At 46.3% G+C, this 16,804-nt stretch overlaps 1 protein-coding gene across 1 annotated transcript; it reads left to right on the forward strand.

Moving 5' to 3' along the window:
* The first annotated feature begins 1,967 nt into the window (after positions 1-1,967).
* en2 (engrailed homeobox 2) lies at positions 1,968-16,054 on the forward strand. Its single transcript, XM_002932479.5, has 2 exons — positions 1,968-2,944; positions 13,787-16,054. Exons 1-2 carry the CDS (start codon positions 2,470-2,472, stop codon positions 14,110-14,112), a joined length of 801 nt encoding a protein of 266 aa, XP_002932525.1. The 5' UTR covers positions 1,968-2,469; the 3' UTR covers positions 14,113-16,054.
* Positions 16,055-16,804: the final 750 nt, after the last annotated feature.

The raw sequence follows: 16,804 nt of genomic DNA on the forward strand, positions 1-16,804 counted from the left end.
ATCTATCTATCTATATCTATTAACCAATTATCTATCTGTTATCTAAATCTATAAATATCTATCAATATATTTATCTATCTATATCTATATCTATATATATATATATATATATATATATATATATATATATATATATATATAGATTAGCTATGCAATATCTATGCATCTGTGTCTGTGTATCTATCCATCTGTCTATCACTAAGCAACATCTATCTACCTCTTTATCAAGTTATCCAATTACATCAATCTGTTATCCAACTCTGTCATCTTTCTATCTAACTAGTCTCCCTATCTAGCGGTTATTGCAGTCTATATCACCAATGTATGTAGATAGAGGTATCACCAAACTACTCCAAATTTCTGTTTGCATTGGCTTCTATGGAATATATCGTTGGCCTGGGTGAGTGCAGGTTATAGTTCCACTGCCAGTATGAAACAGTATATGTGCATTATATTATTTTCCCAATAAAAGCCCCAAGATAACAGACCGTGTGGCTGCTCTGAAGTCTCCCCCCAGTCATTTCCCTGCATGGAGAGGAACATTCAGCTTCTTGCTTGGCATTAATTGCTGCGCAGCCCGGTGCCCCCTGGTACTTGCCCACTGGCTGTGCTAGTGCAACATGGCAGGAAGTAGCCATTTAGGCAGAGGATCATTTCTAATAGCCAGGGTAATACGGGCAGGCTCTGGGGGGTGCAGAGGTAATCTCCTTTGTGCTATGCTCTCATTTACTGGGTTTCATTCATTTCCAACCGGATTATACTGGGATTTCAGTGAGGCAATAAAATGTCCCACACAGTTGTGCAATTGGTGCATATTCCCATCAAACAAAGATGTTAGGGTGCTGGATAAAGTGCTGACACACATACACACACTCACACATACACACTTACACACAAGTACACACACACAAATATATAACACACACATACACACAAGAAACATATATATATATGTATAACACACACACAAACATATAACACATGAGACACACAAATGCACACATACATATATATAACACACACAAATACATGCATATATATATAATATATATATATATATATATGACACACTCATATATATAACACACACACTTACACACATATACACACACACTTACACACAAATACACACACATATATATAACATACAGAGGTATATATATAACACACACACATATATATATATATATATATATATATATAACACACACACTTACACACAAATACACACACAGATATATATATAACACACACACACAGAGATATATATATAACACACATATATATATATATATATATATAACACACACACACTTACACACAAATACACACACACATATATATATAACACACACACAGATATATATATAACACACACACATATATATATACTGTATATCACACACACATACACAAATACACACACACATATATATATAACATACACACACAGAGATATATATATAACACACACACATATATATATATATATATAACACACACACTTACACACAAATACACACACAGATATATATATAACACACACACAGAGAGATATATATATAACACACATATATATATATATATATAACACACACACACTTACACACAAATACACACACACATATATATATAACACACACACATATATATATACTGTATATCACACACACATACACAAATACACACGCATATCAAAATATAACACACACACAGAGTATTTGCACTCCTGTTTGTAGGACCCTGCAGCTTTAAAGCGGATAAGGGGGCGCACAGGCGGGGGAGGAGACGGGGTGCTGAGGAGAGAAGGAGATGCAGGGGGAGTGGAATCCTGTTTGTCAGTTTACTACAGAGCCTGGAGTCATGTGACACAGGGGAGCCCCCCTATTGGCTGAAGGCACGTGTCTAGGATACCGGCCTCCAACGTCACTAGTGGGGCTCTATTAAACATAAGAACAAACATCCAGAGTGAAAGTATTTCAGGGCCAGTGAGTGCGTGTTTAATTGCCCACTGTGAGCAGCCAGCTCCGGCAGCGCTGGGGATTTATGTGCTGCTCCTCCTGCTCTGCTCATGTAACTGGGCTGCAGCTAATATATAGTCTCTATGTAATATATATATTATCTCTCTCTCTCTCTATATATATATATGTCCCATTGGCTGAGCTGCAGGGCCGGGGCTTGGATGGTCTACATCTCCCTGCTGGCTGCTCTGAAGGATTTCCCCCCCAGGAGCCTGCATCTGCAAGGAGGGGGTAATGAGCCCGTCCTGGGGAAGGAGATGCTTTGCTTGGCTGAAGTGAAGCACTAATATCCGCAGAGGAACCCAGAGAGGAACCGAGAGAGTGGGGAGAGCCTTCCTGCCTTCCTGCCGGATCCTCTGTCCGAGCCTTGGGTCAGGGGGGATTGAATGTGAGTGGAGCAGTAGGAGACACAAGGGGTTAAAGGTAAGCAGAAGCTTGGAGTAACAGCATGGAAGAGAATGAGCAGAATAACAGGGAAGTGGAACCGCAGGAGTCGGGAGATGAGTCCAACAGGGGGATCCTTCATCAGGCTCCTCCTGGGAACCACCAGCCCCACCACAGGATAACCAACTTCTTCATTGACAACATCCTACGGCCGGAGTTCGGGAGGAGGAAAGAAGGAATAAGCCATCAGGATGAGCTCTTTTCTGGCAGAGACAGTGGGGCTTTGTCTGGGGCAGAGAGCGCCCACCATAGAGCCAATGCCACCGAGGGCGCAGGGGGCTCCAAAGCCATCACTCTTACTGGGGATAAGAAAAGTGACATAGCCATGGAAGAAAGCTTAAAATCCAGAGGGCATAATGGAGACCATTCCCTCAGCTCAGACTCTGACAGTTCCCAAGCCAGCTCCAAAACCTCTCAGCAGCCCATGTTGTGGCCAGCCTGGGTCTACTGCACCAGGTATTCAGACAGACCTTCATCAGGTAAGAAAGCTTGTAGTTACTCGGGTCTAAGCGAGAGGCAATACAGCCCCAGTCTGTTCACTTCATAGCGATTTGTTAGGACCCCATTGAACCACATCTACCAATGCGCACTGCCCCATTTCAGCAGAAGTCCATTTGGGTTAATAGGAGCCTCAGTCCTGATGTAGCCTCCTTGTGTGTCAGTGAGGTGCCTTCAGCTTAGTGGAGCCCATCTGGGTCTTAAACCTAATTATCCTGTATTTGAGATATTATTCTGTTGTGAAACCCATCTCAGTAGTAATGAGGTAACCCAACCCATGTAGGCTAGAGAGGTCTTCCTACACCCCTAGAGAAGCTCATCTGAGTCCAATAGGTTCCCCATCCCTAGTGCAGCCCATGCTTGGGCAATGAGGGCCCCAGTTCTGGTGAAGCCTATCTTGCTTGTTGGGATGCCCCATTCCCTGGTGCAGATAAGTTCGGTTAGTGAGGTGCCCAAACCCAGATGGAGTCTCTGTTTAGTCCCTTCTCCCCTCTAGTCCTGCTGAAACCCATATAGAGAGATCCCTCAGCCCAGGCGGATTCTTTATCGCTTTCTGAGGTTCCAAGACCTTAAAGCCGCCTGTCTCTGGCTGCAATGCCCCCCAGCTTTTGTGTCCCCCTCCATCTCAGTCAATGAGGGCTAATCCCTCCTAAAATGATATTTCTCTTTGTCAGGGAAAAACAGTCAAGGGTTATTCTATACTAATAAAAATGCTGCCAACCATTAAACATTTTTTTCTTTTTAAAAATTGAAACTATAATAAATTCTTTTTTACTTTCTGTCCCAACGTCCCTAAATCTGCTCAAATTAAATCTATGTGACAACAGCAAAGCGATGGCTAAATTTTCACTTTCTCTCTTTTGGACCACTCTGCTAGCAATCTATCCAGTAACCAAATATAAACCTGATATGGGACTTATTCTGTCTTATATTTCACTCAGTCAACGAATACATTCTGCTGAGACAAACGAACACAAGGCTTAGCCAAAATAAATTATTTCAGTTATAATATTTTTTATTATTTTTTGTATTTTATTTCGTTGGCCTAAGAGCGGCTTTTGACGTTAAAATGAATAATAATTCAACCCTGATCAGTTTTCAGATACTTATGATACAAAACAAAGTTACTTTACATTTATTTTAGAAACAAACGAATACAAACAAAGCTCGTGTTTTTTTTCCCTCGCACAAAATCGAAAATGCTGATTTTATTAGCTATGAATTAATTTTGATAGAGAGCCCAATATTTTTGATATAAAAGGCCCATTGTTCTCTTCCGTTGTAAATATTTAATCACTAAATGCCGATGGTACGTGCCATGTTTCCAGCTGTTTCAAATACGTTCATAAATTATTAATATCTATATTTTCATCTTTTGGAACTGCTGAAAACAATTAACTGTATCGCGGGCTCAAAATTCAATTTTCGTGTTGTTAGAAAACACAGTTGTAGAAAGGGAATCGCTGCCATGTGAACCGTCATCGATTTATTTTTTTTTTTTCATTTTTCACTTGAATCTTGAATTTATTTTACAAAGTATTGAACCTTATTTAAACATAAAGCTAATTTAGTTTTTTAGAAAATATTTTTGGCAATTTGTGCAAAAAAAAATTACACACTAAATATATGATTAAAAGGTTTGTGATCTTTAACTGCTGTTGGCTCGGTGGGTGTTTTATACATATAAATAATTGTATTTTTATTTGCTTTTAGTTTATCGTTGATATGGACTGTTATATGAAGGCAGAATTTAATCGAATTTTTTTTAATTTAGTGGAAATAAAAGAGACTGCATAGGAAATAAATGTGCTATGAAACAGTCGCCCCAGTGCAGGCTGGCCCCTATGTGTTACAAATGGAACGCTCTAATTTAAGAATTATTTATGATCTGGCGGATTCTGTATGCATAATGTACTGTCGCTACTTCAAAGGCAAAGGCCCTTTATTTCCATCAGGGTGGGGCGATATAACGATGCGAATGTGTAGCCCGTGTGTGTTGCTGGACTAGGCGTATAGATAAACAACATGCGAATGGGAAGGAATTGTGTGTGCGATTGTGATAAGTGACACACAGGCTGCGAAACAGACGCAGATCCTGTAGCTCCTGATGCACTTTCAGATCTCTCTGTGATTTGCGCTTTGCGGTGCCGCTGGCTGCGGCAGAATTTCTAGGGCTGTTTGGCCCCCAATTTATCAAGTTATTAAGAGCTGCGATTTCCAATGGCGAGTAGCCCAAGTGTCCCACACTCTGATATGGGGGAGAGGGGGGCCGCCGGGGGGGGTGGCAGGGAGGCTGGCTGGATGGCAGGGAGGCTGCCGGGGGGATGGCAGGGAGGCTGGCTGGATGGCAGGGAGGCTGGCTGGATGGCAGGGAGGCTGCCGGGGGGATGGCAGGGAGGCTGGCTGGATGGCAGGGAGGCTGCCGGGGGGATGGCAGGGAGGCTGGCTGGATGGCAGGAAGGCTGACGAGGGGGTGGCAGGGAGGCTGGCTGGATGGCAGGGAGTCTGCCGGGGGAATGACAGGGAGGCTGGCTGGATGGCAGGGAGGCTGGATGGAAGGGAGGCTGCCGAGGGGGTGGCAGGGAGGCTGGTTGGATGACAGGGAGGCTGGCTGGATGGAAGGGAGGCTGCCAGGGGGAGGGCAGGGAGGCTGCCTGGATGGCTGGGAGGCTGGCTGGATGGCAGTGAGGATGCCGGGGGGATGGCAGGGAGGCTGGCTGGATGGCAGTGAGGATGCCGGGGGATGGCTGGGAGGCCGGCTGGATTGCAGTGCGGATGCCGGGGGGATGGCAGGGAGGCTGGCAGTGAGGATGCCGGGGGGATGGCAGGGAGGCTGCCTGGATGGCAGTGAGGATGCCGGGGGGATGGCATGGAGGCTGGCTGGATTGCAGTGAGGATGCCGGGGGTATGGCAGTCAGGCTGCCTGGATGGCAGTGAGGATGCCGGGGGCATGGCAGGGAGGCTGGCTGGCTGGATGGCAGTGAGGCTGCCGGGGGGATGGCAGTGAGGCTGGCTGGATGGCAGTGAGGATGCTGGGGGGATGGCAGGGAGGCTGGCTGGATGGCAGTGAGGCTGCCGGGGGGATGGCAGTGAGGCTGGCTGGATGGCAGTGAGGATGCTGGGGGGATGGCAGGGAGGCTGGCTGGATGGCAGTGAGGCTGCCGGGGGGATGGCAGTGAGGCTGGCTGGATGGCAGGGAGGATGCTGGGGGGATGGCAGGGAGGCTGGCTGGATGGCAGTGAGGATGCCGGGGGGATGGCAGGGAGGCTGGCAGTGAGGATGCCGGGGGGATGGCAGGGAGGCTGGCAGTGAGGCTGCCGGGGGGATGGCAGTGAGGCTGCCGGGGGGATGGCAGTGAGGCTGCCGGGGGGATGGCAGGGAGGCTGCTTTGATGGCTGGAAGATTATAGTAAAAACACGTGTGTGGCTGTGAGTGGGGGGAACACGGAGGGGGGACACTCACATAGAGGGAAATGGGATGAGGATATTGGGGGCCCAAATCTGCAAGATGATTGGCGATCAGGAGAAAGGCAGAAATGAAGCAGGGAGCTGGGTAAGATGAGGAGGGAGCCACAGGGAGAGGAAGGCAGGGGCAGAAGGACTAAGGGCCACATACAATTAACTGTATCAGTGCGGGGCTGGGAATGAGGCACCGGGACCTGCAGCGATGGAGCCGTAAAGCAGGGGGCAAGGGGCACTGGCACAGCGACACTAAGGGACAAAGAGCAGGGGGCACTGAGCGGTAATGTGACTGCAGAGAGGGAAAGAAGGGGAGAGAGAAGGAACAGCCACAAGCACTGGCACAGGGAGGGGGGGAATGGAACATGGGGCCACAGAGCAGGGGCAGTACGGAAAGTGAATGGGGCAGCTTTAGTAAATCCCAGGGAGAAGATAGGGGCAGCAAGGCAGGGGCAGCGGGCACCGGTGAGACAGGGGATCGGGCAGTGGCGGTGGGGCAGGGTAACAGGAGGGAATGGGGCAGTGGGGCAGGGTAACAGGAGGGAATGGGGCAGTAAGGCAGGGTAACAGGAGGGAATGGGGCAGTAAGGCAGGGTAACAGGAGGGAATGGGGCAGTGGGGCAGGGTAACAGGAGGGAATGGGGCAGTGGGGCAGGGTAACAGGAGGGAATGGGGCAGTAAGGCAGGGTAACAGGAGGGAATGGGGCAGTGGGGCAGGGTAACAGGAGGGAATGGGGCAGTAAGGCAGGGTAACAGGAGGGAATGGGGCAGTGGGGCAGGGTAACAGGAGGGAATGGGGCAGTGGGGCAGGGTAACAGGAGGGAATGGGGCAGTAAGGCAGGGTAACAGGAGGAATGGGGCAGTGGGGCAGGGTAACAGGAGGGAATGGGGCAGTGGGGCAGGGTAACAGGAGGGAATGGGGCAGTAAGGCAGGGTAACAGGAGGGAATGGGGCAGTGGGGCAGGGTAACAGGAGGGAATGGGGCAGTAAGGCAGGGTAACAGGAGGGAATGGGGCAGTGGGGCAGGGTAACAGGAGGGAATGGGGCAGTGGGGCAGGGTAACAGGAGGGAATGGGGCAGTGGGGCAGGGTAACAGGAGGGAATGGGGCAGTGGGGCAGGGTAACAGGAGGGAATGGGGCAGTGGGGCAGGTACAGAAAATGGAGAGGACGACAAAATGGATGTGAATGTGGATGTGTGGCAAAATTGAAGGGGAAATAGAACAGGGGGACGGGGGAGGCATTAGGCAGTGAAGCAGGTAGATAAATGGAATAAACTGGATAAAATGGGACTGTGATGCGGGGGGGGGGTATAAGGGGAGGACGGACAAGGGCAGGGGGGAGAGGAGGGATAACTGCCGGCTGGTGGGGGGGAATAAGCAGGTGTAGTGGGGGGAATGGAGCAGTGAGTTTGGGGGTAGGAATGGAGGAATGGGGCACAGTGAGAAGTAGAACAAGGACATTGCAAAGAGGGAGAATTAGGGGAGGAAGAGAGAGAGGTGGGATGAGGGCAGTGAGGGAGAATAAGGTCGGAGCGACAAGAGGAGAATTAGGAGTCGGATAAGAGGAGCCAGAGGGCGGTGAGGCAGAAGGGGCTTAGGGTAGTGCAAAGGGGCAGAATAAGGGGCACAGCGAGGCACAGGGGAATAGGGGCACAGCGAGGCACAGGGGAATAGGGGCAGTGAGGGGCAGGGGGAATAGGGGCAGTGAGGGGCAGGGGAATAGGGGCAGTGAGGGGCAGGGGGAATAGGGAGAATGTGTATAAAGGAGCAGTAACTATAAGGCAGGGAGACAGCAGGGAGAGAGGTGCAGGGAGACAGCAGGGAGAGAGGTGCAGGAAGACAGCAGGGAGAGAGGTGCAGGGAGACAGCAGGGAGAGAGGTGCAGGAAGACAGCAGGGAGAGAGGTGCAAGGAGACAGCAGGGAGAGAGGTGCAGGGAGACAGCAGGGAGAGAGGTGCAGGGAGACAGCAGGGAGAGAGGTGCAGGGAGACAGCAGGGAGAGAGGTGCAGGGAGACAGCAGGGAGAGAGGTGCAGGGAGACAGCAGGGAGAGAGGTGCAGGGAGACAGCAGGGAGAGAGGTGCAGGAAGACAGCAGGGAGAGAGGTGCAGGGAGACAGCAGGGAGAGAGGTGCAAGGAGACAGCAGGGAGAGAGGTGCAGGGAGACAGCAGGGAAAGAGGTGCAGGGAGACAGCAGGGAGAGAGGTGCAAGGAGACAGCAGGGAGAGAGGTGCAGGGAGACAGCAGGGAGAGAGGTGCAGGGAGACAGCAGGGAGACAGCAGGGATAGAGGTGCAGGGAGACAGCAGGGAGAGAGGTGCAGGGAGACAGCAGGGAGAGAGGTGCAGGGAGACAGCAGGGAGAGAGGTGCAGGGAGACAGCAGGGAGAGAGGTGCAAGGAGACAGCAGGGAGAGAGGTGCAGGGAGACAGCAGGTAGAGAGGTGCAGGGAGACAGCAGGGAGACAGCAGGGAGAGAGGTGCAGGGAGACAGCAGGGAGAGAGGTGCAGGGAGACAGCAGGGAGAGAGGTGCAGGGAGACAGCAGGGAGAGAGGTGCAGGGAGATGGCAGGGAGAGAGGTGCAAGGAGACAGCAGGGAGACAACAGGGAGAGAGGTGCAGGGAGACAGCAGGGAGAGAGGTGCAAGGAGACAGCAGGGAGACAACAGGGAGAGAGGTGCAGGGAGAGAGGTGCAGGGAGAGAGGTGCAAGGAGACAGCAGGGAGACAACAGGGAGAGAGGTGCAGGGAGACAGCAGGGAGAGAGGTGCAAGGAGACAGCAGGGAGACAACAGGGAGAGAGGTGCAGGGAGAGAGGTGCAGGGAGACAGCAGGGAGACAACAGGGAGAGAGGTGCAGGGAGAGAGGTGCAGGGAGACAGCAGGGAACTGTTTGTGAATTGGGAGCGAATAGGCGAAGGGAGAATAAGGTGGGACTGGGACCAGAACAAACTCACATAAACATGGAGTGTAAAGTTGAGGGATGAAGAGCTGATCCAGACACACAGGGAATATGGGGATATGAGGAGGATAGCCATAAGCTATACGGGGGTGTCGGTATATAGATGCTGGGGGGGGGGGTTAGGCTGGGAGACACATAACTGGTCAGGTAAAGAAAGAACATTGTAGAAAAGTGAGAAAAATAACCGGGGCAGACGGGGGGATACAGGGGGGATACAGGGGGGATACAGGGAGGATACAGGGGGGATAGAGCAGCTTTATAGAAAGAAATTGACCCCAACAAATAGTGGAGGCTTTGGGGGGGGGGATTGTTCTGGGCATGCGGGGCACTGTGGGGCATGGGAGGTGGGTTTTGCTGCATATTTATATGTATATAAACACTGGCAGTTACTGCAGGCTGATGGGTAACAGTACAGTGAGCCTTAGGGTGACTCTGCCCTTGAAAATGTTACATGGCTACCGGCCCCTACAGGCAAATATGGGTCTCTGACGCAGGCAGGATTGTACCCCTGTATATATATATATATTACACAAGAACTATGAGTTTAATGTAAAATATATCTTTATAAATTGCTTTGTGATGTCACTTATATCACCTGACACACTGAAACTCTTCACTGTAACAATAATGTGCCCCCAGGTTATTAGAGTTATTTGAGTTCCATGATGGCCTGCTGCCTGTATATAGTCAGGGACCCCTGGGCGACCCAGGATAATCTTATATGTTTCAGTAGGGGGCACATTAATCATTATATCTTGTAGGATAGTAATTAGCTCTGACAGGGGGAGACACTGATGCGCTGGGAGTGCTGGGAGTTGGAGTGGGGAGTGTATATGGGCCCAGACTGGCTGCAGTATGAGGAGCTATTGGCTTGGAGATGGGTAGGGATAAACATGATGAGATGGGTTAGGCTGGCAGAGAGCTATGGCAGAGCTTGGCACTGTGGGCTGTAACATGGGACTGGGATATACTCCGGCTGGCAGCAGCTACATGCACATAGAGGCACAGTGGGCAGGGTGGGGGGTACAGATGATGGGGGGTGGGTAAGGGAATAGAGGCACAGTGGGCAGGGTGGGGGGTACAGATGATGGGGGTGGGTAAGGGAATAGAGGCACAGTGGGCAGGGTGGGGGGTACAGATGATGGGGGTGGGTAAGGGAATAGAGGCACAGTGGGCAGGGTGGGGGTATAGATGATGGGGGTGGGTAAGGGAATACAGGCACAGTGGGCAGGGTGGGGGTATAGATGGGCAGGGGGTGGGTAAGGGAATAAAGGCACAGTGGGCAGGGTGGGAGTATAGATGATGGGGTGGGTAAGGGAATACAGGCACAGTGGGCAGGGTGGGGGGTATAGATGGGCAGGGGGTGGGTAAGGGAATAGAGGCACAGTGGGTAGGGTGGGGGTATAGATGGGCAGGGGGTGGGTAAGGGAATAGAGGCACAGTGGGCAGGGGAGGTATAGATGGGCAGGGGGTGGGTAAGGGAATAGAGGCACAGTGGGCAGGGGGGTATAGATGGGCAGGGGGTGGGTAAGGGAATAGAGGCACAGTGGGCAGGGGAGGTATAGATGGGCAGGGGGTGGGTAAGGGAATAGAGGCACAGTGGGCAGGGGGGGTATAGATGGGCAGGGGGTGGGTAAGGGAATAGAGGCACAGTGGGCAGGGGGGGTACAGATGATGGGGGTGGGTAAGGGAATAGAGGCACAGTGGGCAGGGGGGGTACAGATGATGGGGGTGGGTAAGGGAATAGAGGCACAGTGGGCAGGGTGGGGGTATAGATGATGGGGGTGGGTTAGGATATAGAGGCACAGTGGGCAGGGTGGGGGTATAGATGGGCAGGGGGGATATAGATGGGCAGGGGGGTATAGATGGGCAGGGGGGGTAGGACAGGCCCTTATGCCGCACAGGCAGGTTGCTCACAATGCCAGGCTACAATCTGGGGACAAAAGAGGGCAAAGTATCACCCATCTGCACACTGCAAATAGATTATTTTTTTAAAGAGAGAGAGAAATTAATAAGGAGAGGGGGGGGTGAGGGGGTTTCCCACAATCTGCTGCCACACGCACAACTCATAAAGCCCCCATGCATTTTATATGGCGTTTCATTATTAAAGAGATACGGGGGGCAACGTGAAGCAAATAATTAGCCGGAATGAATGGCTAATGGGTGCGCAGTGTTAATATTTCAAGTGCAGAGGGGCGGTAGGGGGGGCACTGTGCCACTCACCCCTCCCTGTAACATTGCCCAGCATGGCCCCCGCACTGGGGATGGGGGGGGGGAAGCCTAAATAATGTACAAATAACTGATATCCTGCCCTATGCACTGAGCCTTTCCTATAGCAACATGCATGTGTGCCCCATGGCTGCCCTGCCACTGAGGGGTTAATATTGATTACACTATAGGTTATCTGCATGAATCTTTGATGGAGTAACTGCCCAATCAGCGTGTCCCAAGCAGAAATGGGGGGGGGGCTTTCCAATATTGTGTTTGTTATGGATTAGGGGCAAAGGGATTGAAGTTGCACCAGTGTAAATTCCTCCAGCTGTTAAACTACAATCCGCAACCCTCTGGCACTGTCTGCCTGTCTATCCATTCTATCCAGTATCTATCTATCATCTATCTATCCAATCTATCCAGTATCTATCTATCATCTATCTATCCATTCTATCCAGTATCTATCTATCTATCTATCTATCTATCCATTCTATCCAGTATCTATCTATCATCTATCTATCCAATCTATCCAGTATCTATCTATCTATCTATCTATCTATCCATTCTATCCAGTATCTATCTATCATCTATCTATCCAATCTATCCAGTATCTATCTATCTATCTATCTATCTATCTATCATCTATCTATCATCTATCTATCCAATCTATCCAGTATCTATCTAGCTATCTATCTATCATCTATCTATCTATCTATCTATCCATCCATTCTATCCAGTATCTATCTATCTATCTATCTATCTATCTATTTACTTATTTATTTATCTATTTACTTATTTATTTATCTATTTACTTATCTATCTATCTATCATCTATCTATCCATTCTATCCAGTATCTATCTATCTATCTATCTATCTATTTACTTATTTATCTATCTATATATCTATCTATCCATTCTATCTATCTATCTATCTATCATCTATCTATCTATCATCTATCTATTATCTATCTATCTATCTATCTATCCATCCTTTCTATCCAGTATCTATCTATTTATCTGTGTTCATCTATCTATCTATCTATCTATCTATTTATTTATTTGTTTATTTTTCTATTTATCTATCTATCTATCTATCTATCCATTCTATCCAGTATCTATCTATTTATTTATCTATTTACTTATTTATTTTTCTATTTACTTATTAATCTATCTATCTATCTATCTATCTATCTATCTATCTATCTATATCTATCATCTGTCTATTATCTATCATCTATCTATCTATCTATCATCTATCTATCTATCTATCTATCTATCATCTATCCATTCTATCCAGTATCTATCTATCTATCTATCTGTCTGTCTGTCTGTCTGTCTGTCTATCTATCTATCTATCTATCATCTGTCCATTCTATCCAGTATCTATCTATCATCTATCTATCTATCTATCAATCATCTATCTATCATCTATCTATCTATGTCTATTATCTATCTATAATCTATCTATCTATCTATCTATGTCTATTATCTATCTATCATCTTTCTATCTATCTATCTATCTATCTATCTGTCTGTCTGTCTGTCTGTCTATCTATCTATCTATCATCTGTCCATTCTATCCAGTATCTATCTATCTATCTATCTATCTATCTATCTATCTATCAATCATCTATCTATCATCTATCTATCTATGTCTATTATCTATCTATAATCTATCTATCTATCTATCTATCTATGTCTATTATCTATCTATCATCTATCTATCTATCATCTATATATCATCTATCTATCTATCTATCTATCTATCTATCTATCTATCTATCTATCATCTATCCAGATCGACTAACATCCTTAGCACCCCCTCTCTGTCATTCTTTCAACTATCTATATCTCTATAGAGAAAGAGAGATGTGTCTAAAGGACATATATACTTGTGTTTATTGCAGCATTTCGGTCTAGCATTGAACAAAGGTCTCTGTCTCTGTTCCATTATATGTACTGGGGATTGTTCTAGACCCCCTTGAGTTCTGGGCTCCCTCTATTACTGACTACCCTGCACCTAGGCAGGGGCCTTAAATGGCAGTGGGCACTTTCCAAACTGGCTATTAATATAAAGGTCCTGGCTATTTTTAATGGATAATATAAAGGTCCCGTTATTTTTATTGGATAATATAAAGGTCCTGGCTATTTTAAAAGAACCTTTATGGGCGCAATTCTAACGTGCTCGTCTATTCCAGGTCCCAGATCCCGCAAACCAAAGAAGAAGACGACGACGACTGTCACTAAAGAGGACAAAAGGCCCCGAACTGCCTTCACTGCCGACCAGCTTCAGAGGCTCAAGGCCGAGTTCCAAACAAACAGGTATTTGACTGAGCAGAGGAGGCAAAGTTTGGCTCAGGAACTCAGTCTTAACGAATCTCAAATCAAGATCTGGTTTCAGAATAAACGAGCAAAGATTAAGAAAGCCACGGGGAACAAAAATTCCCTGGCCTTGCATCTAATGGCTCAAGGACTTTACAACCATTCGACCACTTCAAAGGACAGCAAATCAGACAGCGAATAGTAGCGGTTCGGTAACGCAAAGGCCTTGCAATGCAATAATTTAATGGGGAAATAAAGGGCCATTGTACAAAGAATATACCAGCATTTGGCTTCGGAGTGTGGGATAAATCCGCAATATTCTATGTAAATATAATTTACAGGCAAAAACAAACACAAGAAAAACATAAAATCGAAACTATGGACACAACTCTTTTTGCTTTGATTTAATTATTATTTTATTTTTTTAATTTTAGAGCCTATCCTTTACCAATCATTTTTCTGCTTAGATTTTATTTTATACTAAGCGACGTTGGTGGATGTTGGACGTCGAAACGTTTAAAAGAGAAACAAAAAACAAAAAACAACAAAAAAAAAAAGAAAACAAAAAATCAAAATTCAACAATTTTTGCGCTAAAGTCCAAAGATTAAATTGCTGCATTTCGCACTACTGTGAATTTAATAAAATAGCTAATATGTGTTGTCGTTTTCGTTCTATTATCGTTTCTTTGTGTTTAAAAACGAATAAAAGCAGGAGCCCTGTCCTCTCGCTGTTGTAAATGAAAAGTGTATTTTAATTGATTTGTTTTTGGGTTTTGTTTTTTTTAAACAGGAAAAAAAAACAAAAAGTTTTATAGTTGTGTAAAGAGATGCAGAATATGATTTATTTATACACTGGCGGGGTGAATTATAGTTTTGCACTTAGCGTTTTTTTAAATGACATATTGGGGCAAGAAATTGGTTTGTTTGTTTTTTTGGTTTTATTTTGTTGCTGACAAATTGTATCATTTCCCAGAAAACACTGAAATCGCAATGTTATTAAGTCTGACAGCTGCATATGCACTAGGAGCAAGCAGATAATGCATTTCCAATCGTTGTTTGTTCCTCTGAGGGTGAAATGGTTAATGCTGGCACCCTGATTCATCCAATCCATTTTCCCCGCCCACTATTACGCAAACCCCCCCCCCCTCCTCCCTTTTACACCCACTCACCCTCCCTGTTTCTGGATCCCCCTCTGTTTCCAACTTCGCTTCCCTGAATTTTTAGAAACGACCCTGCAACATAATAACTGCGCCCTGAATCCTGGAGAGATTTACTGTGTATCAGACCCACAAACTGCAGCTGATTTTGCGCCATTTTTGAAGATTTATAAAATTCAAGAGAACACATTTAATCACTGATTCCATAAAAAACGAATGTAATATTAAGCCTTTGATACTGAACTTCATCTATTCTCCTATTGTACAGGCTAATAGTATTAATATTGTATATGTGCCATTTACCGCCTTGTGCGTAAAAACCCAAACAATTAGCAGTGTAAATATAACGTCTCCAATTGTGTTTCCAGCCTTGACACTTTTGTTTTCTGTTTCATTTGAATGTACAGACGTGTAAATAAAATATTTCCCCTTCTGGTTGAAAACAAAAAAAAAACCTTTTTCTGTTATAGTAGCAATTTCTTTGGTTGCTGTTTTTGAAGCTATTCATATCCAGTGCTCAGATAAATGCGATGGTTTCACCAATAAAGGATTCAGCAGTGATTAATCAGATAAATAAGTGGAGGTGCCGGCTTGCCTTAAATAATATTTTGAGTTTTATTATTTTGTTGTCATTAGCTCTCCATCTGGACTGCCTGTAAGAGTGCATGCTATGATACTGGGGGGCCCTGGATGACACCCGAATAAAATAACATATAGATAGAGAGAGCGCAATGGGGGCCAACAGGGCGCCCAATATGAATAATCCCTGGTGGGGGCTGTAGCCAATGTGCATTGCTTATTGCCACAATTCCGACATATCAATGAATACATGATGCTGTGTGTTAATTATCAGTTCCAAATTGAGAGCTTTCTACCTTGCTAATCTGAATGTTTTTCCTTTTTTTCTGGCGTATGTAAACATTTCATTCCACTGTGTGTTTCAAACCTTCTAAGCAATGCATACAATAAAACGTTTTATTAAACTCATTTCCAGTCTCTTTTTTTTCCCCCGATTAAAGATTTTACAGAAATGGTCTGATTTTATTTTTTCTTTCTTTCTTCCAAGTGCTGTGAAGTTTGTAGCGATTCATAGGAGGGTGTTGGGTGCGCAGAAATGTGCGGTGCCAGAGGGGTTTCGATTCATGTAAGACATTTCTATCTCTTAATACTGAAGGGGGGGGAAAAAAGAATCCCTAGAATGTTGCTGACAGGTAGATCAAATTAAATGCAAACATAATAAAATCAAATCCATGCCCAGAACGGTTGCTTGATGTTGGGCATGGGAGTCTGAACAAGGAGATTAAAGGGGTATTTGGCACTGCGCAATAATTGGGGTGCTACAATAGGGAGCCTTTAGTATTTGAATTGGCCAGTGGGGAGAATGAAAGGGAGCAGAGGATAATCAGACTAAGCAGAGAAGGGGTTAACTGAGCTTTTGTTTCCTATGCACCAAGGTGGGTAATTAAAACATAAGCGTGACAGGGGGGGGGGACCCGATTTCACTCAGTGGATCATAATCAATAACACTTTATTAGGAGTGTATCAAAGGGCTCCTGACACTGAGCTACAATGATCCAGTGTTGGAATATTCCTCCAGCTATTGCCCCAACATGCAACTATACAGGCAGGGCACTGCCAATGCACTTTGTATGGGGATCAGACTGTTGCTTGTTCCACTTGGGGTGTGCAAGAGTTAAATACAAACACCCTCTCAAGCCATATTCTGCCCATTGGCTG

The sequence above is a fragment of the Xenopus tropicalis genome, chromosome 6 (assembly GCF_000004195.4).
Source record: "Xenopus tropicalis strain Nigerian chromosome 6, UCB_Xtro_10.0, whole genome shotgun sequence".
NCBI classification, from domain to species: domain Eukaryota; kingdom Metazoa; phylum Chordata; class Amphibia; order Anura; family Pipidae; genus Xenopus; species Xenopus tropicalis.

Coding starts and splice junctions, on each gene's coding strand:
- en2 (XM_002932479.5), top strand. CDS start 2,470: ATGGAAGAGAATGAGCAGAATAACAGGGAAGTGGAACCGCAGGAGTCG. Junction 2,945..13,786: donor TTCAGACAGACCTTCATCAG/GTAAGAAAGCTT, acceptor CGTCTATTCCAG/GTCCCAGATCCCGCAAACCA.